This window comes from Schistocerca americana, chromosome 4 (assembly GCF_021461395.2).
Source record: "Schistocerca americana isolate TAMUIC-IGC-003095 chromosome 4, iqSchAmer2.1, whole genome shotgun sequence".
NCBI lineage: Eukaryota > Metazoa > Arthropoda > Insecta > Orthoptera > Acrididae > Schistocerca > Schistocerca americana.
In genome coordinates, this window is record NC_060122.1 from 700,084,947 (window position 1) to 700,105,722 (window position 20,776).

Below are 20,776 nucleotides of genomic sequence, written 5' to 3' on the forward strand. Positions count from 1 at the left end.
AATGTTGTCAACACATCTTATCACTGCTGATATTCTTTCACCCAGAATTTCAATCCCACTTTTGAAACTTTTTTCTCGAACTTATTGCAGTAGACTATATTTTAACCCTGGAACAGAGTACAAGTACTAAATAGCATCATTCTTTTTTAACCTTGTTTCATATTTGTCATAATATCTCTTCTTTTCCATTTGTACTCAGGTGACAGCTGAACACACAGTTTTTAAGGTACTAACCTAATGCCTTGACAAAGTTATCTTCTCACTTTCCATTGTGATTCTTCTGTGGTGTTTAGCTCAGTGGTGTAGTAATTTTTAAATGATAGTAGTGACTTGGCTTCTGATGAATTCATCCTGTAGAGGACAGTTTGTCATTCACATTTGTTGTACCTCACTTTTCCAAATACTGTCATTCAGAGATACGTTAAATTATTTTCTTGTGTAGGACTGTCTTCTCTTTAACAGATGCATAGGTATCTGACGTAGGCCTCTTGGTTTACTTTTTTATTTGTTTTTTACAAAATAGAGATTCACTTGGGTTTGGTGTTGAGGTGTGTTTCAAATTTTCTGGCTTCCTTACTCCACTTAATGAGTTAACTTCTTTGATCACCACCATTACTAATCTGGAATGATATTATCTCATTTTCTGTCTTTTCATACGATTGTAGTGTTCTTACTTCTACCTCCCTGGATACTTCCCCCTTGAAGTATCAATCCCCCCCCCAGGTGGCTACTGACTTTGTTGACATCCCTAGACATCACCATCAAGTCTTTGGCCATAAATGTGCTTTTTCCCCATCCTCTAGCGCTTCCAATTTATTTATTCACATTGATTTTAATTGCATTTTGTTTTTACACCTCATAATTTAACTCAGATGAAATCTATGGTTATCACACATTCTTCTGTCCATATTTTTATTAGAACTGAATTCACTTTTCTGCGTATAATATGCTCATATTGCTATAGAGCAATCACCATTATCTCACAAGCTCCTCTGAACATTTATTATGTAAGTTCAATACCTAACAATTACACTATGTCATGTAAAGTGCCACATTCATTCTTAAGTTTGACACATTACTGTTATGTAAGAAGTCCTTCTAGAAATGGCTTGCCATTCGATTTCTCTTACCAACTAATGAAGTGTATTGTGGATAACTATCATCAATTCAAGTTCATTGTGTTGTTGAGAGGAAGAATAAGTGTGAAATGTTGTGCAGGCATGTAGCCTGCTTATCTTTAATAGCATCATTGGGTGGGGGGTTCATTGAGTTTAAAATCATTGTTCATTAAAGTAGACATCAATAGTGCCTTATGCACTAACAATCTCTATGCTGAGGTATGGTATTGAACCCACGGCATTGGCAAAAATAAATCTGGAGGCATACATTGCCATCTTTCTTCTACGAGCTGGCTGAGTTCTGAAGATTAGCAGGTAAGATTTTAAACCAGTTACTTCTGGTTTAGCCACAATGACAAGTCAATTATGGCTAAGATTTCTAGTTTTCCTCAGAGCAGTCTTAATTCATTTTCTTACAGATTCAATCATCTCACGTACTGGTTATCCTGTGTACTCAGTTTCAATTATATTATATGCAACTCTCAATCATGCTCTTCATTCCTTCTGTAGTTTTTATGTGTACTAGTCTATAGACACATTTGTATTTGTCATTACCCCCTTTTAGTGTGTGATTGCCCTATGTGGTAGAGTTCAAAAACAGCGTGAACTTTCATGACAAATTTTTCCATTTTCATTTGGGTAATATGACTCCATGTTCTACATATGGTCAATGTTTCCCGGGTAAGTAAAAAAAAAAAAGACATTTTTTAAAAGAAATGTCGGTGTGTTGCAGCTTTAAAAGATAACCCATCATGCTAAAAATATGAACTATACTCCATGATAAATACTGTAAGTCTGTTAAACACAACTGAAATCATCATTTTTACTTCTGGTAGTTTTTCCTTAAATTTATAGCTGTGAATTATATGGCTTGTTCCAGACTCGGCAGCATCAACAACAGCAGCAAGCACAGGACTGGCCGTCTCCTAGTAGGCTTCCGAAATCCAGACCTACACAAAGGCGGGCTGGAGCAACACCAGCAGATGGTGCTGGCATCATGACTCAAAGTATGTATCATAGTTTGCTGCTTCTTTTGAGTAGATGAGACAACTGTTAGTTTGTCTACATAAATGACATTCACACTTCACATAGTGCAGCCAATGCTATACTACTTGCAGATGTTACTAGTGTGATAACAAGTACACCAGAGCAAGTATTGCAAATAGCTACTGAACAAGTCCTAAAGTATGTTCACTCTTGGTTCAATGCAAATAAAACAAATTGCACCATGTGATCAAAAGTATTCGGACACCTGGCTGATAATGACTTACAAGTTCATGGCACCCTGCATTGGCAATGCTGGAGTTCAACATGCTGTTGGCCCACCCTTAGCCTTGATGACAGCTTCCAGTCTCTCAGGCATATGTTCAGTCAGGTGCTGGAAGGTTTCTTGGTGAATGGCAGCCTATTATTCATGGAGTGCTGTACTGAGGAGAGATATCAATGTCACTCAGTGAGGCCTAGCATGAAGTCAGTGTTCCAAAACATTCCAAAGGTGTTCTGTAGGATTCAGGTCAGGACTCTGTGCAGGCCAGTCCATTACAGGGATCTTATTGTCATGTAACCACTCGAGCACAGGCTGTGCATTGTGAACAGGTGCTCAGTCGTGTTGAAAGATGCATTTGCTATCCCCGAATTGCTCTTCAACAGCGGGAAGCAAGAAGGTGCTTAAAACATCAATGTAGGCCTGTGCTGTGATAGTGCCATGCAAAACAACAAGGGATGCAAGCCCCCTCCATGAAAAACATGACCACACCGTAACACCACCACCTCCAAATTTTACTCTTGGCCCTACACAGGCTGGCAGATGACGTTCACCAGGCATTCACCATACCCAAATCCTGCCATCGGATCGCCACATTGTGTACCGTGATTCGTCACTCCACACGACATTTTTCCATTGTTCAGTCGTCCATTGTTAATGCTCCTTACACCAAGCGAGACGTCATTTGGCATTTAATGGCGTGATATGTGGCTTATGAGCAGTCACACGACTATCAAATCCAAGTTTCCTCATCTCCCACATAACTGTCATATTACTTGTAGTGGATTCTGATGCAGTCTGGAGTTCCTGTGTAATGGACTGGATAGGTGTCTGTCTATTACACATTACGACCCTCTTCAACTGCCAGTGGTCTCTGTCAGTCAACAGACGAGGTCAGCCTGTACGCTTTTGTGCTGTATGTGTCCCTTCACGTTTCCACTTCACTATCACATCATAAACAGTGGACCTAGGGATGTTTGAAAATCTTGTGTACAGACGTATGACACAAGTGACACCCAGTCAACTGACTACATTCGAAGTCCTTGAGTTCCACGGAGCACCCCATTCTGCTGTCTCAAGATACCTAATGACTACTGAGTTCGCTGATATGGAACAGTGTTTCTAATCAGTGAATGTCAATGCAGAACAAATAAATATTTTTTGATTATGTTTATATTAAGTCAAAACTTAAAATACTGTCTTTCGCCCCTAAACTTCTTTTATATTTGCATATCTAACAGAGAGCTCTTGTGCAATGTAAAATCTTTACTGAATTTTTGTAGTGTGTATGAGGACTTGCTGCTTAGCGAGGACAAAAGTAAAGCCCTGTGGAAAACAGACTTTGCATTTATAATACTGTAAGCATAGATGTATATAAAGTTGTAGTACTATGTATTGTACAAACTTGCATTCTTTTGTTTGTGCCTTTTTATATATGTATTTGTATGTTCCCCTTCCTTGGAATGGTTTCCCATAAATTTATATGTACATTTGGACAACATCCAAACCATATTCATTTTCTGTGGATAATGCAACTTTCACTGATTACATGCACCACACACATGCTCGACTGGATTTGTACTCTCCAGCACCAGATGAGCATGCTCATCTGGTGCTGGAGAGTACAAATCCAGTCGAACATGTGTGTGGACACTATTAATAAGCAAAAGTTGCATGGCAACATGAATGTAAGTAGTATTTTTATTAATGACATGCTGATTTGCGGTGATCTACCTGCTGATAAAAATTGCATTTCCAAACTAGTTAGATTTTCAACATTGTCGAAATATGCAACATAATTTTGAAGAAGGTGAGATCCATGATGACGGAAAATTACTATTGAAACTAGTCATCAATTATAAATAAATATTTAAATGCAGTCTTGACACTAAAGTATTTCTTCAAATATTACAGTCTGCAGATCACCTCATGATCAGAATGTCTGTAATATATAAACTTAAAATTGTAAATTAGTAATCTCTGACTCTGTTCTCAGGGAATCCATTTATCATTGTCACATGACGTACAATTTCAGAAACAAAAGGAATTAAGGCTTTTAATTATGTTGGGCGGGAATACATCTGTGTCTAGTTGATCCTGCTTATACCTACACTAGCCCACATAATGGCATTATTTAATAAAAGCATGATGAATGTACTGCCTGCTACTCATCTTATCACATTTCATTTTTCCCTTTCTTTCACCAATGCACTAAATAGAAAATATCAGATTAAATAAAGATTTCTTAAGCCCTCTTTGTCAAAATTATGAGAAATGATGATGAATACATTTTTCTGTGTTTGTTTGTGATTCACGATTGCTGTCTTTTGGACAAAAGTCAAATTTATGTCCAGGATTACCATGGATAATTGTTTCTTTCAGGCATTTCTGTAATGTTTTTCCTCTTATATCACTTACTTTATGGATGATTTTCATATTTATGCCTTGAATAGTTATGTTCATTCTGCATATGTCCTCTTCCTTTCTTGATGAATGAACTTCTGGTTCTGGGATCTTCCATATTGTCACTCTTTGCCATCCTCTATGAGTTTTTACTTGTTGCAGTTTCATGGTGCTTTTTTCAGTTAATTGGTTTCTACTATTTGACAGTCCAATTTTCTATTTCTTTATGTCATAATGTTTTCCCATCATTGTTGCTGTTTAATTCTAATCTCTTTCCTTTTCATTTGATTTCCACTGAACTTTCTCTACTAGTTCAGTTCCTTATATCACAGTGCTATTTATGTTGTTCTTTCATGCATTCCTAGCATTTTTTAAATCCGGTCTTTTGCAGCTTTCACTATGTTATTCCTCTCTTTTCATTCAGTATTCTTCTCCTTTCAGCCCACCCTTCTATTAAGTATATATTTTCCCATCATTTATCCACTTCTTCCCATTATTTTCCATACTATTACTGGTAACTACTGTTATGATTCTTTAAGCTCTTGAGTTCATGACTTAATCATCTCATTTTCAGTTTAGCCTCTGAATCTTTTAGTTCTTCCCTTTCAAAGCATAAGACACTTAATTGTACTTGCTACCCATTTGTCTTTCAGCAGCCTCCACAAATATCTAATTTTAAAATCAGTACTTGCAGCCCGACTCTCTGTTTGACAAATGAGAACACATCTAGTTCCAAGGCATAGTTAGTTAACGTTACTTGTTGGATAGAATGTGCTGTTGTCTATTGCAATCAGTGGTAGCCAAATAGGTTGCAGGGTACCAAGCATTAGCTGTTATGCTTTCCTTGAACTTTGCAAGTGGACTGACACTTTGTGGAAATACTTGGCAATAATGGGGAGTTTGCATCTAACATTGAGAGCTCTGTTATAAGACATCAGTTCCAAGGCACGGAGAGTCAACTAATGAGTAGTTTTAATCAGGCTATAGTGTTTCAATCAGATAGTGGACGCATAGCAAGTCTACATGGCCGGAAACCATAGGTTTTGTGTCATTATATTTTGTCTACATAGATGTCTGCTATTGGCTATCATGTCTGCTACTGGCTATCTATCTATCCTACTATGTACATATCCCTGCTACACCTGTTATGTCTTACTGTTTTACTGTAGTTTTATTTCAGAGATCGTGTTTTTAAAAGACTTGTGACAGATTCATAAACTTAACTGGTGTGACTGTCATGCAATATATGTTTCCCATTTTGTACTACTTTTATTTTGTAATATGTACATGAAAACTTTGCATGTCATATTATCTGTATAACTTTTCTACATACCCTGAGGCTTTCAACCTTATTATTTTATTAGAAAATGCTATAGAAATTTCTGGAATCATGCCCTCTTCCAACACTCATCTCCTGTTGGTCTGAGCATCAGTATCAGTTTGAAAATGTAAACCTACCAACAAGTAATTCATATATGGGGAATGACAAAATTCAGTGTATGCCAAGTCAGGGCTGTAAAGTGAAATGAGTGGTCACTGCCACTCTAGTCATGCAACTATGGCCAGTGTTATTTGCGACCATGTGGGCTACATGTGGTGGTTTAGTATAAAGGCACGATTTGAGGGTAGCCCAAGATGCTTACATCAGACAGCTTATTTCAATTGTTCCGAAACCTGACAGTATCAGTAGTGCATTGCAAATTTTCCTTGCAAAGAACTCAACAAAAATGTTTAGCATTTTTGTGTAAAAAATCAATCTAACATGTTGAATGAATGAGCCTGGCATATCATGTCAGGCCTTAATTTTTTGCCTCACCTATAATGCTCCTTAAAGTCTGTTGTCTTTGGGAGAAATGACTAGTGTTCCTAACAGTAAACCACATGTGCAATCTTATTCAGTTACTTATGACACAGGGAAACATTTATGTTGGATGATCTGCATACTTTTTCGTAAATACTCAAGAAGAACTCAACACTTTTTAGGCTGTCCTACACCACCACAGAGCCGGAGACGATTTTTTCTGAGTCCAAAGTCTTTGCGTAGTGCTTGGGGGCAGCGGACAGGTGGCACAACTCCTGGTGGATCACCCCATCCTCCAGATAGTGCAGCACTTTCAGGTTAGTTGAATTTCATTAACATTACCACATGAGATACCTCATGCCAACCAGAAGAGAGGAGAAAGAAAGACACACAAAGAGAGAGTGAAACATCAAGCTAATAGCTTACTTATGCCAATACCTTAAGAAGTTTTATGCTTACTACATTCTTTTAATTTTATATAGGACGTTTTGATTACTGTCACAGAAATCACTAAATTTTATTGATGACTGTAAGGAGCATTACAGAGCCTCACTTAAGAAAATTATTATAAAGTTTAAAAATTAGCTAAGTTCCATTTTCACTTCTAGCAAGTATGACAGCGTCAACAGAAGGCCGGTATTGGCCAAGCTACGTCTTCAACAAGATTAAATCTCTGTGGTCTGTTGGAGGGAGCAGTGCTGGACTCAATATGCTGGCTGAGTCTGTCCAAGGTCCTTTTGAACTGCATGTCTGTTTAATCAAACCTGCTTGCAGTTATTTGTGCATATATCTGTTTGTACTCTGCTAATCTGTATATCTAAGTCTGGAATGGAATTGAATAGTTTGTTGTTTTTTGTGTGCTGTGTTGTTAGATTTATTTGTTCCACCTAGTACTCTGTTAGTGTATTGTGTTACTAATGTCATTGATGAGGGGTTAGATGCACTATTTGCTAATACGTTTGAATGTCCATTCAGTGTGTCACTTCAATTCAGTGTGTTTGTGTTTACTTCATAGCCAGTGGGTCATCAAGAAAAGAAGAAACTGTTCATTGTAATAAATTAATACATTGAACAAATAAAGGAAATGTAAATACATCTCTTACACTGCAGTGTACAGTAACAATCAATAACTCATGGCTTTGTCTCTTCTGTTTGCCTCTTCCCATCCTTTTGCTTACAGTGACTGACTGTTTATTATAGTTTCTATGTTCAGCCTCATTCCCCTGCCATTAATTTGTTGGTGATGGTGTGTCCATGTTTCCCATTCTTTTTGTTTATGTATTTGCATTTCCCTCTTTTGGTTTATGTATTTGCATTACTTCTTTCACTCTGATTTAACACTGGGATTTTTTAAAATACAATATTGTTTTTCTATCCTCATTGTTTTCCATGGCTGTGGGAATTTCCTCCCTCTATTATTATCAAAATTAAGAAAGCTACTTGTATCTTAGCAGGGTGGTATACATCATGACACAAAAAGAAAGAAATTGTGTGTTTCATATTAGTATGTGTTTATTCTCAAAATTGAACCTAGTTTCTACTTCCATAAAAATGTTGTCTCATGACAGTTATGACAGTGAGATTTTTGTGTTTGTACTACATAGAAAAGCAAGCATTGTTTTTCACATATCTATTTTCTCTGTGAAATAAATGAGACTATCACTTATAGCAGCAATTATTTTCAATTTTTCCCCCTTCAGTACTTCTTAGGTCATGTGATAATTTATTTCCACAGTAGTCTTTAAAGAACAGCCATGTGGAGTTTTGTAAAATTCACAACCCCCCCCCCTCCCCACCCCCTTTATGTGTTCAGAACAAATGTTTGGTTACAAATGAAATTTCACTTTGGTTGCACATAATTAACGTCACAATTTGCATTATTGTACATAAACTGTGGATTGTGGCACAAGCATGTGACAGACTGATATTTAACATTTGAAGAGATATTTTCTACTACATTGTTTTCATATTTAATAAATCTAACTGTTCCTCTTGATGTGCAAGAAAATAATAGAATTGCTTATACTAACCCAGTTGCTACTGTAATAATCAAATTCACCAGGCTTGCAATTATTAGCATAGTTTTTTTGTAGTTGGACTACATGTGGTGTGTATAAAAAATGCAAATATATTTGTATAACTTTGTAACATATCTTGATGTAAAAAGTAATTAATTTGTATGGCAATAGGAAATTTTATAAAATAAGCTTGCTAGTATATTTATTCATGAATTGAGTAGAATTTTTTAATTTAAAAATTTGCATTAGTGTTAGCAACATGCATCTCAAGCAGACTGATGAAATGTAATCTGAAGTTGATGGAAGAGGTTAAGGCTTTTAGTGAGGACTGTAGCAAGGCCATTATTTATTTCTGTAGTTACAGTCATATCTGTATTCAGTTACAGATGATAAACTTTTCTTCTGTTGTGATCTTATACCTACTCGTTTTACTCAGTTTAACACTAAGTTTTATATGCTAAATTTTGGCCATAACAGGACTGTAAATGTTTCTATATTACAGGATTAGTTTGCTAATTTTATTGAATAGGGTGTTTTTTTAAACCTGGAAGATGTAATCACAGCAGTATGGGAAAAATTAACACACAAAAATAAGACAATACTGTATCTTTCTGCCTAACCCTGCCCCACTTGCGTCACACACCCATACCTTTAATATCAGAAGTGATGGCAAGTATGTTGTGCAAATGAAAGATCCAGCGCTACTTCATCAGTTGATTTTAAGTGGTCTCCTTGGGCTCATATTTGTGTAAAGGAGTGTTCTTTCTGCAAATAGATGTATTTAAATGAAAATTTACCGTTGTTAATATGATAGAATCAAGCCATCATTAAATATGATCATAAAATGTTTTGGATTAAGTTCTGTGAAGGTCCTACTAGACAAATTCTTCTGTAATAAAACTCTTTGAATTGTAACTAACTTGTATAAAAAAGTGACCAATTATCACACAGACTCTCTAAGGGGAAAAAAAGATGTATCGCGAAGAAATCATTTGAATAGGACTGAAATTGGTAGATGCGATGTACATGTACGGACAAACAAATGATTACAGTTCCAGAAAAACTGGATGATTTATTGGAGAGAAAGAGCTTCACAAATCGAGCAAGTCAGTAACATGTTGATCTGCCTCTGAATCTTTTGCAAGCATTTATTCAGCTTGGCATTGATTTATATTGTTGTTGGATGTTCTTCTGAGGGATATCACACCAAATTCTGTTGAATTGGTGCCTTTGATCATCTAAATCCTGTGATGGTTGGAGGACTGTGCCCACAGTGCTCCAAACATTCTCAGTTGGGGAGATATCCAGTGACTTTGCTGGTCAAGGTAGTGTTTGGCAAGCACGAAGACTAGAAACTCTTGCTGTATGAGGGTGCGCATTATCTTGCTGAAATGTAAACTCTGGATGCAACAAAAAGGGGCATAGAATATCATCCATGTACCACTGTGCTGTAAGAGTGTTGCAGATGGCAACTGAAGGGGTCCCGCTACAAAAAGAAATGGCACCCTAACATCACTTCTGGTTGTCAGACTGTATGGTGGGCGACAGTCAGGATGGTATCCCACTGCTGTCTGGAGTGTCTTCAGACTTGACTTCAGCCTGGAATCTCATTGACTGGCATGGAATTGTCTTCAGTGCTGAGTCTCACATGAACTGAATCCCAATGACCAGTGAAGACTTGACTGGAGACACCCTGGACACTGGTGGGACACCAATCTGACTGTCACCCGCCGTACAGTTTGACAGTTCGAAGTAATGGTCTGGGGTGCCACTTCTTTCCATTGCAGGACCCCTCCACAGCACCCTTACTGTACAGCAGTATGTCAACAACATACGACACCCTATTTCATTGCCCTCCATGGCAAGCCATTCTGGGCTTACATTTCAGCAAGATAATGTCTGCTCATACACAGTGAGAGTTTCTACTACTTTTCTTCATGCTTGCCAAACCCTACATTGGCCAACAAGATCACTGAATCATTACCCAATTGAGAACTTTGGGAACGACATGGGCAGGGTCCGCCAACCAGCTCAGGTTTTTGACAATCTAAATCAACAGTTGGACAGAATATGGCATAATGTCCCTCAGGAGGACATCCAATAACTCTATCAATCAATGCAAAGCTGCATAAATGCTTGCATAAGGGTGATAATGTGGTCTAACACAACATTGACTTGCTCAATTTGTGAAGCTCTTTCTCTTGAATAAATCATCTAATTTTTCTGGAATTGTAATCATTTCTTTGTCTGTATAAGTACATCACATTCTGCTAATTTATTCATAGTGTGTCATTTCTTTTTGTATTAGTATACAATTTCCAAAAAAATTTCTCTGACAGATATTGGATGATTGAAGTTTTACTTTTTGAATGCTCCTGAGTTTGACTGTGCTGAATTATTGCACAGATGATGAGGGTGGAACTGTGCGTCCTGTATCCAGCTGCAAGAAGCCCCCTGCTTCATCCTCATCACAGAATGATCTGTATGTGCGACTGGGCCTGTTGCTGGGAGAAAGTGCACGTCGACGTGCGCAACAGTCCAGTGGCCACACACAGCCACAGTCCCGTCCAAGTTCAGCTGGCCGTGCCAGCACATCCTTCTCATCACTTGCGTCACTAGAGGCCAACACCCTTGCCTCTAGTAACACAAGTCCAGTGTCAACTTTGACAGGTAGGTCAAGAAAATAAAATTATTTATTTTGTGGCTATGAGAACTTTGCAATGAGCCTTTTACTGTGTTAGAGAGAACTGCATTTTATCATTTCTTAAGTTGGATTCTGCCTCAGTTATTTGTTACTTAGTCATATGAAATAATGGTTCGCTTTGTGTCACTGCACTGATATTGATCTGAAAACTTTAAAATAATATTTGAAATGAAGGAATCATTTTGAAATGGCAGTAAAAGTCAAAGTACAAACTACACAACTGTAGGATTTTTTTCCCATAATGAATATTAAAGCCAGAGTTGTGAGCAGTGGGTGGATATTTCAAGTAAAACTTGTAGCCTTGCTAGGTAAGCTATCTTCCTCTCGTGTTGCATGGACATGTGACAGAAAATATCAATGAAATTCTTTTAATAATAATTTGCTAGGTTCATAAATAACCTACAGGTGGTTGTAGAATTTGTCACACACTGTAACTGATGTTTTTAATAGTCTCTTTTAGTGTTTCCTGATCCAGTATGAGAATGGATATTCTTTGAAGTAAACACATACTAGTTCTTTTTTCTCTCACCTGTCTAGCCATTGGATGACCCTTGGATGAATTGTGATAAATGTTCCCGAGTTGTATAGTCTGTCCTAGTCATTGCAACTTCTTAAAGTTAATAAGCTAATTTTATACCATTTTTTTGTTAAATCAGAACATAAAAATCATTTTCACTGGTGTATTTGTTGTTGTTTATTAAAATAAAAGGCCAATCGTAATACCATTAAGGACCACATACAAAAACTTGAGTGGACTTACATAACAGACATGAATACCCTTTCCATTAACTCACATAGATTAAAAGGTAAACAGACTGCAATATAAAGTTAGTTAGTTCATGTAACCAATTACAGTAAGTACAACAATAACTTTCTGCTACCTCACCGCAAGTGAAGCATTGTTAGATGTATAAAATTAGCTGATAAGTGGAAGTGAAGTTATGTCTACATCTACATCTATACTCTGCAAACCACCTGAGGTGCATGGCAGAGGGTACATAATATTGCACCAGTTATTAGGGTTTCATCCCATTCCATGCATCATGTATCTGTTGATATAGCATTGTTTCATTTTACTTATGAATGACTCACCTGCATTGGGTAGCCACAAGCTGTCTGTGATAAAATGCAACAATATTGCATGTGTTACCAATCATGCACACAGTTACTTCAAGCACTGAGGCCATCACAGTCACATGACATAATGACTTTACACACACACACACACACACACACACACACACACACACACGGAATAATTTCAGACATCCTTATGCATCATCTGATTCAGCAAGTATTATTGTGTGTATCAAAGCAAGCAACTACTTATAAACAACATAAATAATTTCAGGTTCTTCAGAAGCAGATGTCCACAGCCATTCGAGGACACTGAAGGACCCATCATCAGACAGTATTACTTCACTTATGTCTGTCTCTGGCCAGAGCAATTGTTCCTCAAGTCCTGTCAGTAGGAGGCATTCTGTGACGAGTATGTTGAAACAGAGATCCAAGTTTTAGTCTATTGATCTAAATATTTTAATATTGAATATTGTTGGTTATGTACAACACTGATCTGTTACAGCCTCTCAGCCAGGCCAGGTTGAAGAACTGAATGTATTCAAAAACAGGCGAGCTTCCATACGTAGGTCAGCCAGAACAGGATCTGTCAAAGGTCCAATAGATCCTAAAGGTAAGCAAGGTTGTAAAATTAAGTTTTTGCTCTTATTGTTACTATAACATATTTGTAATACAAGAAGGAGCTTCCAGACTGTAGTGGATTAGCTCGCAATGTGGGAAGCATTTTTCAATCGTAGTAACTTCGGAAATGGGGAGACTAGTATGGAAAAATGGCAAACTCAAATTTGTCTTGCTACAAAGATAAATACAACTAATAATAGTGGCAGTGTTATTTTCAATTTTGTGTCATAAGAACCTTATTCTCTTATTTCAGTTCGGTTTGCACAGTATCGCACACCACAGTTAACTCTGAAACCTTTGTTCTTCGAAGTTCCATTACAAGAACCTGATCCCTTGTTCCTTGGTCGCCATTGGTTGATTCGTGAGATGGAAGATGCTTTGGCTTCTAGCAGTCCTGGTGTCATAGTTTCTGGTAATCCAGGTACTGGCAAAACAGCATTAATTTTGCAGCTTGTAGAGTACAGCTGCTTTGGCCGTCGAAGGGATCCAGCTTACCAACAAGGTAATATATTAATTTTCTGTGTTCTCTTATAAAATGATGGTTCTTGATTCATGTGTTGTCTAACTTAATGCCTTACTGAAGTAGTTATTGTGTTTTGTATTTGTCTGCAAAATGGAGAAAACGTATTTATTTGCATTAATAAATAATAAAATCTTCTGGATTTTTCTAAGAATTTAATCCATATGTAAAATAAGTATGCAATGTAGAATTCTTGTGATTTATTGTTTAGTGTTTACTAGTTTCTATTTTCTTACGTGTCTCTGATGACCTCATTGTCATAGAATGTGAGACGCTAATCTTTCTTCCCGCCTTCCTTCCTTATTATTGTTATCATTGTTGTTATTATTATTATTATTATTATTATTATTATCGTCATCATCATTATTATCTTCAAATTAGGCCAGCTCAGGACCAAGTGAAACAATATTAGATTAAACAAGATATACTTTTCATTCCAATAGATCCTCCAGGATGTAGAACAACTGGCTTATGACGACATAATCTTTTCCTTTTTTTCCCCAGTACTTCTTCACTCTTGCCATTGCTGTTCTCTTCTTTTTTCTGTACAAGTCTCTTCTCTCTTCCTGTGCATCTTTTTCTGGAAGCCCATGACATTTTCTACCTTTTCTCTGAAGTCTGTTTTCTATGTAGATTTTTTTAAAATTTATGTAAACCATGAAATTTGGGTTTTTGCCAAAGAAATTTATTTTGTTTGTCAGCTTTTTGTTATCCATTCTTTTCAAGTGCTTATAAAATGTAATCTTCCACTTTATCATTGTATCTATGATATTCTCAGTTTCTTCATACATTTCTGTAGTTATATTCAGAGTTAAATATCTGGTACATAACTCATATAACATCATTGTATTGGTGATGCTTTTTTGCCCTTGTAAGTGAGATAATGTGTAGTAAACAAAGAAAACTGAGCACATTCATTTGACATTACTGCCAGTCTGTTTTCACTGTTCTGAATGGAGGGAATGCTGTATAGAGTTAACATGAGGAAAATCAATGATTATGATGAGACTAGTGTGGAACAAGAAGGAAGAGAGAAGATAAAAATTGATTGGCACCTGTGAAAAGAAGGAGTGTGTAGATAATTCTGGCAAAGAGGCAAAAAAGTGTGAACCATTCTTTATGTCACTCTTGACATAGAGAAACTCAATATGGAGCAAAAACGATGAAATTATTGCTAAATATGATAGTGGCTCTGTCTCTCTCTGTGTGTGTGTGAGAGTGTGTGAGAGAGAGAGAGAGAGAGAGAGAGAGAACTTGCAGTTGGGTAGTATTTGTATGTTATAATCTGTATAATATAATTAACCTCCTTTGTTTTCAGATCCGTATGTCTGCAATGGAAAAGACAGGCCACAGGGCTCTCAGAGCATTTACTGTCAAATAAATCTAGTCTCAGAGAGGATTAGCCACTTGGCATCCCATGTTGTTGCATATCACTTTTGCCAGGTATAATAAATATTTATGTATGTTCTCATATATGTCTTGTTTATTTATACAGTATTTATTAACGTATTATTTATTTATATTCATTATTTTATGCCACAACTGTGTCATTTGCTTCAGTATAATTAATGTGAAGTTCAAATAAATCCAAAATTCACTTTATATACATTTTCATCTGAAAACTCTGATCTGTTGTCCATAAGAGGAGCTATTGACACTTGTGTTTCCTCTAAGGTTAGATATTATATACAGCTTCATCTACTATAGATCAATAGTAAGTTTTGGTGATTTGTATGTAATTTATCTGCTAGTCTTTGCAAATTTGTAAACATTAATGGATCAACTAATTTTTGAATGCCTCTCTCTTTAAGGCGGATAATAACAACACCTGCCTTGTGCCAGACTTTATCCACTCTCTTGCTGCACAGCTGTGTCAGGCCCCACAACTGTCTGCTTACAGAGAGTACCTTCTCAGTGAACCACATCTACAGGTGAATTTTATTTTTTTATCTCTTCTTGCAGTTATCAATGACTTATAACACAAGTCAGGGTTTTGTTAGTGTCTTGTCTTACAAATTACATTGTTACTTCTGCAGAGTATCAATGACTTTTAATTCACTTTTTATAGATTAAATATCCATCTAGATGATAAAACACCGTTATAAACACAGATATAGGGTCTATATGGCAGGCAACAGCAAACTGACACACACATATTAAGCCTAAGAGACTCTTAACTTTCAGAACTGCATCTACTTTGACTCACTAAATAGAGAGAATATTGTTGAGAGGTACAGGAATTTTATAGTCGCCTTCCTGCAACTCTTTCCTATTTACTTTCTGAGACGAATGAACCCCAAATTACAAAAGCCACTGCATCTATTAGTTCCATGTTGTTTGACAAGTATCAGCCACCATTAATGGATATGCACAAATGGAGTGTTAGGTCACTTGTGTTTCTCATTCATATAAATGATATGTGATTTAGTATAAACCAAACAGGATTAGTTCTTTTTGTGGATGACTTTAATCAATCCCAGTACAGCAGCAGAACAACTTGGAAGTAATATTTTCAAAGAAATTTGTGAATGCTCCACTGGCAGCATTTTCAGTGCCATATAGCAAAGGATACAATACCAATGATACACTTAGTATGTGTCAAGATGTAATAACTGAGACAGAATTTCCAAAGACAAAAATTTAAATTGAAAAAGACACATTCTAGAGTATTTCAAACAACTCACTTCAGCTGCAGTTATACTTCATACACTTCATAATCTCCAAGAGAAACAAAAGAATGAACTAATATATTTTGTGTATTTTCTTTCAGTCCTGTGCTAGGGAATCGTGGCCTGAAGTAACTCATCTTTAAGAAATAAAGTTTTCAGTACAGTGAAGCATGCTTATCCACAAAATCCTGTTGATATCTATGAAATCAGTTACGCTATTTACCAACACATTCACAATATGTACATTCTCCCACAAAATCTGTCGTAAATAATCCATCAAACTTTTAAAGTATTAATGTGTCCATAACTGCACTATTAGAAGAGAAAAATGAACCTTTATCACTCTTAATTAATTAGGTTAGGAAGGTGATCCACCAAATTGCCAGAGTCCACAAGTGAACATACTGGGGATGCATTTAAAACAAAATTGGTATCTTTTCTTGTAACTAAATGTCTGTATTCACTGAAAGAATTCTAATCTTTTGAATTATCTGCACCAGACTATGAAACCAAATTATACATGATAGCAAAATCTACAAGCAATTATAGAACATACTTTTTTTTTTTTTACAAACAGTGAAAAAAAAACACTAAAATTAGCTGTCAGATTTGAATTAACCCCTGGTTGACAGTAGAAATTGTAAGTTATAAGCAGGTATAAAATTTGCAAATAAGCACAGAAGAAATGTACAGTCCATACCTAGTCAAAAACTTATTTTTATTTAACTTATGATATGAACTGACCTACATAGATAAATATGAGATGTACAAAACCTTTGTACACAAATATGGTATGTATTAACCTTGTACATAATATGATGTTTGCAAGTCATTACATGATGTCTACATGCAGTATACATGTAAATAAAAATAAGCAGCAAGGGATAGGAAAGGATACCAGATGCACTCAGTGTATGTGCCTGGGAGCCTCATTCAGTGTGTCAAAGAGACTATTCCAGCAGCCATTGAGAGAACAAGGTGCAACCAACTGCAGATTGTGGTACACATTGGAGCAAATGATGGCTGTTGGCTGGGCTCCAAGATCATACTTGGGGTCATTCTAGTGACTAGCAGAGAAGGTTGAGAAGATCAGCCTTGTACATGGGGTTTCAACAAAGCTCACAATTTGCAATGTTGTTCCCAGATCTGATCGTGGCCCTTTGGTTCTGTGTAGAGTGGAAGGACTGAACCAGAGACTTTGAAGATTCTCTAACAAGCTGTGCTGCAACTTACTGGACTTGTGCCACAGGGTTGAGAACTGTAGGGTACCCCCAAATGAGTAAATTGTGTGCTACTACTCAGAGGCTGCTACTGAGGTAGCTGACTGCGTGTGGGGCGCACACAAGGCATTTTTACATTAGACAACTCTCAATCCAATCCAGATAATACTAGCTGTAGGAAACCCAGAAGTATCAGTCTAAGAACGAAAGAAATTCCTCCCACAGTTGAGAATATTGAAATCCTAATAGTTAATTGCCAAAGCATACACAACAAAGTGTCAGAGTTTGAAGTGCTCGTGAAAAGCAGTGAAGCTCATGTAAAACTAGGTACAGAAAGATGGTTGAAACCTGAAATTGCTGGCAGTCAGATTTTTGGGGTAAATTTGATTGTGCATTGAAAGGATAGGCAAGTGGGAAATGGAGGTGGTGTATTTGTCACAGTGGATATGAAACTCAAATCCATCGAGATAGAAATTGAAGCTGCATGTGAGATTGTTTGAGCAAGACTCAGTATCAGGGGTGGGCATAAAATAATAACTGGATCCTTCTGTCATCATCCATTCTTATCTCATAATGTAACCAAAAAATTTAGAGAACACCTCAGTTCACTTGTATGTAAGTTCCCCAACAATACTGTAATCATTGGTGGAGACTTTAATCATCTGACAATTAATTGGAAAAATTATAGTTTTGTTAATGGTGGGCATGATAAGACATCCTGTGAAACATTACTGAATGCCTTCTCTGAAAACTGCCTAGGAACAGATAGTTAAGAATTGCACTCATGATGAAAATATATTTGATCTAATGGCTACAAACAGACTTGACCTCTTTGAGAATATGCACATTGAAACTGGTGTCAGTGACCATGATGGTGTTGTGACAACAATGATAACCAAAGCACAGAGGACAACTAAAACAAGCATAAAGATGTATCTGTTCAGTAAACTAGATTTAAAAAAAGAGTTGTGTTACACCTCAGTGACGAACTTGAAACTTTCAGCACAAGACAGGAGCATGTAGCTATGGCTCAAGTTTAAAAGAATAATTGATAGATATGTACCCATTATAACATTTCATAAAGGGAGGTACCTTCATGGTATACAGTCACTGTAAAGAAACTTCTAAAAATATAGAGATAACTGCATAATAGGTGTAAAACAAAGGGTAGGACTATAGATAAAGAGATGCTGAATGAGATGCATTTGGCTGTCAAGAGAGCAACACAGGAGGCCTGTAGTGACTAACTAGCAGAATATCGTCAAATAACATTTCACAAAACTCAAAGAAATTCTGGTTATATGTGAAGCCTTTTAGTGGCACCAAAAATAGTGTCCAATCCCTAGCAAATAAGACAGGAAATGAAACTGAGGGTACGAAAGCAAAAGCTGAAATGCTTAACTCTGAGGCATGGCACCTTATATAGCTCCTGTCTAGAGCCTGTGTATCAGGAGAATGACTCATGCATGCACAGTGACAGATGATCTGAAGCGGGTTCAGTCGAGTATGTAGTTCTAATTTTCATCTGCTAGAGGATAGTGCACAGAGACATTCAAGAAACAGGTCAAGAGAATGTGTTTGTGAATTGTTCTGTTTATTTATTGAAGGATTTTTTGTTTATTTATGTTTGTGTAATTTTTGTATATGCTTTTAGTAGTTTGAATGATGCTTGAATGTGGTCTAAAGTAGATACGTAGATCATTGTTCTACTGATGAACATTGTATGGCAGGAAATTTTGTATCACGATATGATAAATAAGTTTATGGTAAAAGAAAAGCTAATTTGAGAGCAAATGAAAATAGTTGATAACATAAAGTATAAACAAAATATCAGAATGTTAAATATTTATCTTGGGAAAAAGTACAGTTCGAAAGTGTGTTATTTGTTGACCGGTTAGATATGAAAAGAGCGGACTAATGCGGGAGAATAATGTTTTTCTGTTGGCCTTAAAGAAAACTGACCAATCAGAATGGAGTACTCTTCACGCATCTTTTCCCTTGGAGACAGAGAATGCTTACAGCAGTCTAAGTAGTTGGAGTCCAGCCTTTCAATGGTACGGTCGTGTGTAGTATGAGCTTCGAAGGAAGTTATAATTTGTCAGTTTTAGTTGTGCTACATGCTTCAATAGTGTTTTAATTTGAAGGCATATTTATTCCAGTGTGTTTTTTTTAGAAAGTATGGATATTTTAAGTAATTTTGTGTATGAAAAAGGGCAGTAATTCTGCATCGCATACTGAGCAGATCGATGACTAAAAGCTTGAGTGCTTTAGACACCGATAAACTTAATAGTATGGCAAACACTTTCATTTAAGAACAATCTGTGCTTAGTAGCTGTTCAGATTTGGGGAAATATGTTAGCATTAACTTGGTAACATGAACAAAAGGATATATACATTACTGTGTTAAGATTAGCACGGGCTTGGCATTGAATGTGTACATTATCAACGTTCAGAATATACTGAAGTTTTGCCAGTATGTCCACCTTTGATTCAAAATTAAGACCTTTATCATGATTCTTAGAACAGTTACATTGTATGCACTCTGGTGCGAGTTGCAGTATGGTGGGTTTCTGCTTGGCTTTCCTACCGGCGATATGCAGCAATAAGTTCACAGGTAGGTGCAGGTAAAGGACGAAAGGAACCGCACTGAAACAAACTCCATTTTCAAATATTCCCTTAGAGAGGAAAATCCAGGAGAGTGGCCCCAATTTTATCCTCATACCACTGAAAAGAAGAATGAAATAAGTGTTAGTTTAAGTGGTGTTGAGAAACAGCTGAAATCATTAAAATTGAACAATGCTCCAAGGCGTGATGGAAACCCTATCAGATCATATACTGAATTGGTAGCTGAGTTAGCCCCTCTTCTAACTACAATCTATCATAGATCCTTCAAACAAAAAACTGTGTCTAGTTCTTCGGAACAAAGCACAAGTCACACCCATCTACAAGAAGTGTAATAGAGGTGATCCACAAAACTACTGTCCAGTATCCTTGACAGCAATTTGTTGCAGAAACTTAGAACATCCTCCCCAGTGCTAATCATTATGGATTCTGAAAACATCGATCATGTGAAACCCAACTCGCGCTTTTCTCACATGACATACTGAAAGCTTTGGATCAAGGCAGTCAGGTAGATGGAGTATTTCTTGAGTTCCGAAATGCATTTGACCCAGTAGCAAATGTACGCTTATTGTCAAAAGTACGATCATATGGGGTATCAAGAAAAATTCATGACTGGACTGAGCACTTTTAGATAGGGAGGATGCAGCATATTGTCTTGGATGGACAGTCATCTTCAGGTGTAGAAGTAACTTCAGGCTTGCCCCAGGGAAGTGTGTTGGGACCCTTGCTATTCACGCCA

The 20,776-nt window shown here is 36.7% G+C and overlaps 1 protein-coding gene across 3 annotated transcripts in view; it reads left to right on the top strand.

Moving 5' to 3' along the window:
- LOC124612342 (protein TANC2) overlaps nucleotides 1-20,776 on the top strand; it is a 549,855-nt gene that overhangs the window by 489,230 nt on the left and 39,849 nt on the right. For 2 of the 3 annotated variants that reach the window (XM_047140494.1, XM_047140495.1), the window contains exons 4-12: nucleotides 1,999-2,125; nucleotides 6,769-6,903; nucleotides 7,195-7,317; nucleotides 11,011-11,274; nucleotides 12,660-12,797; nucleotides 12,891-12,998; nucleotides 13,260-13,508; nucleotides 14,845-14,969; nucleotides 15,338-15,457. In XM_047140494.1, the coding sequence (XP_046996450.1) occupies nucleotides 1,999-2,125; nucleotides 6,769-6,903; nucleotides 7,195-7,317; nucleotides 11,011-11,274; nucleotides 12,660-12,797; nucleotides 12,891-12,998; nucleotides 13,260-13,508; nucleotides 14,845-14,969; nucleotides 15,338-15,457 (1,389 nt within the window). The remainder of the gene's footprint in view (nucleotides 1-1,998; nucleotides 2,126-6,768; nucleotides 6,904-7,194; nucleotides 7,318-11,010; nucleotides 11,275-12,659; nucleotides 12,798-12,890; nucleotides 12,999-13,259; nucleotides 13,509-14,844; nucleotides 14,970-15,337; nucleotides 15,458-20,776) is intronic. The other variant, XM_047140496.1, reaches the window with a different exon arrangement.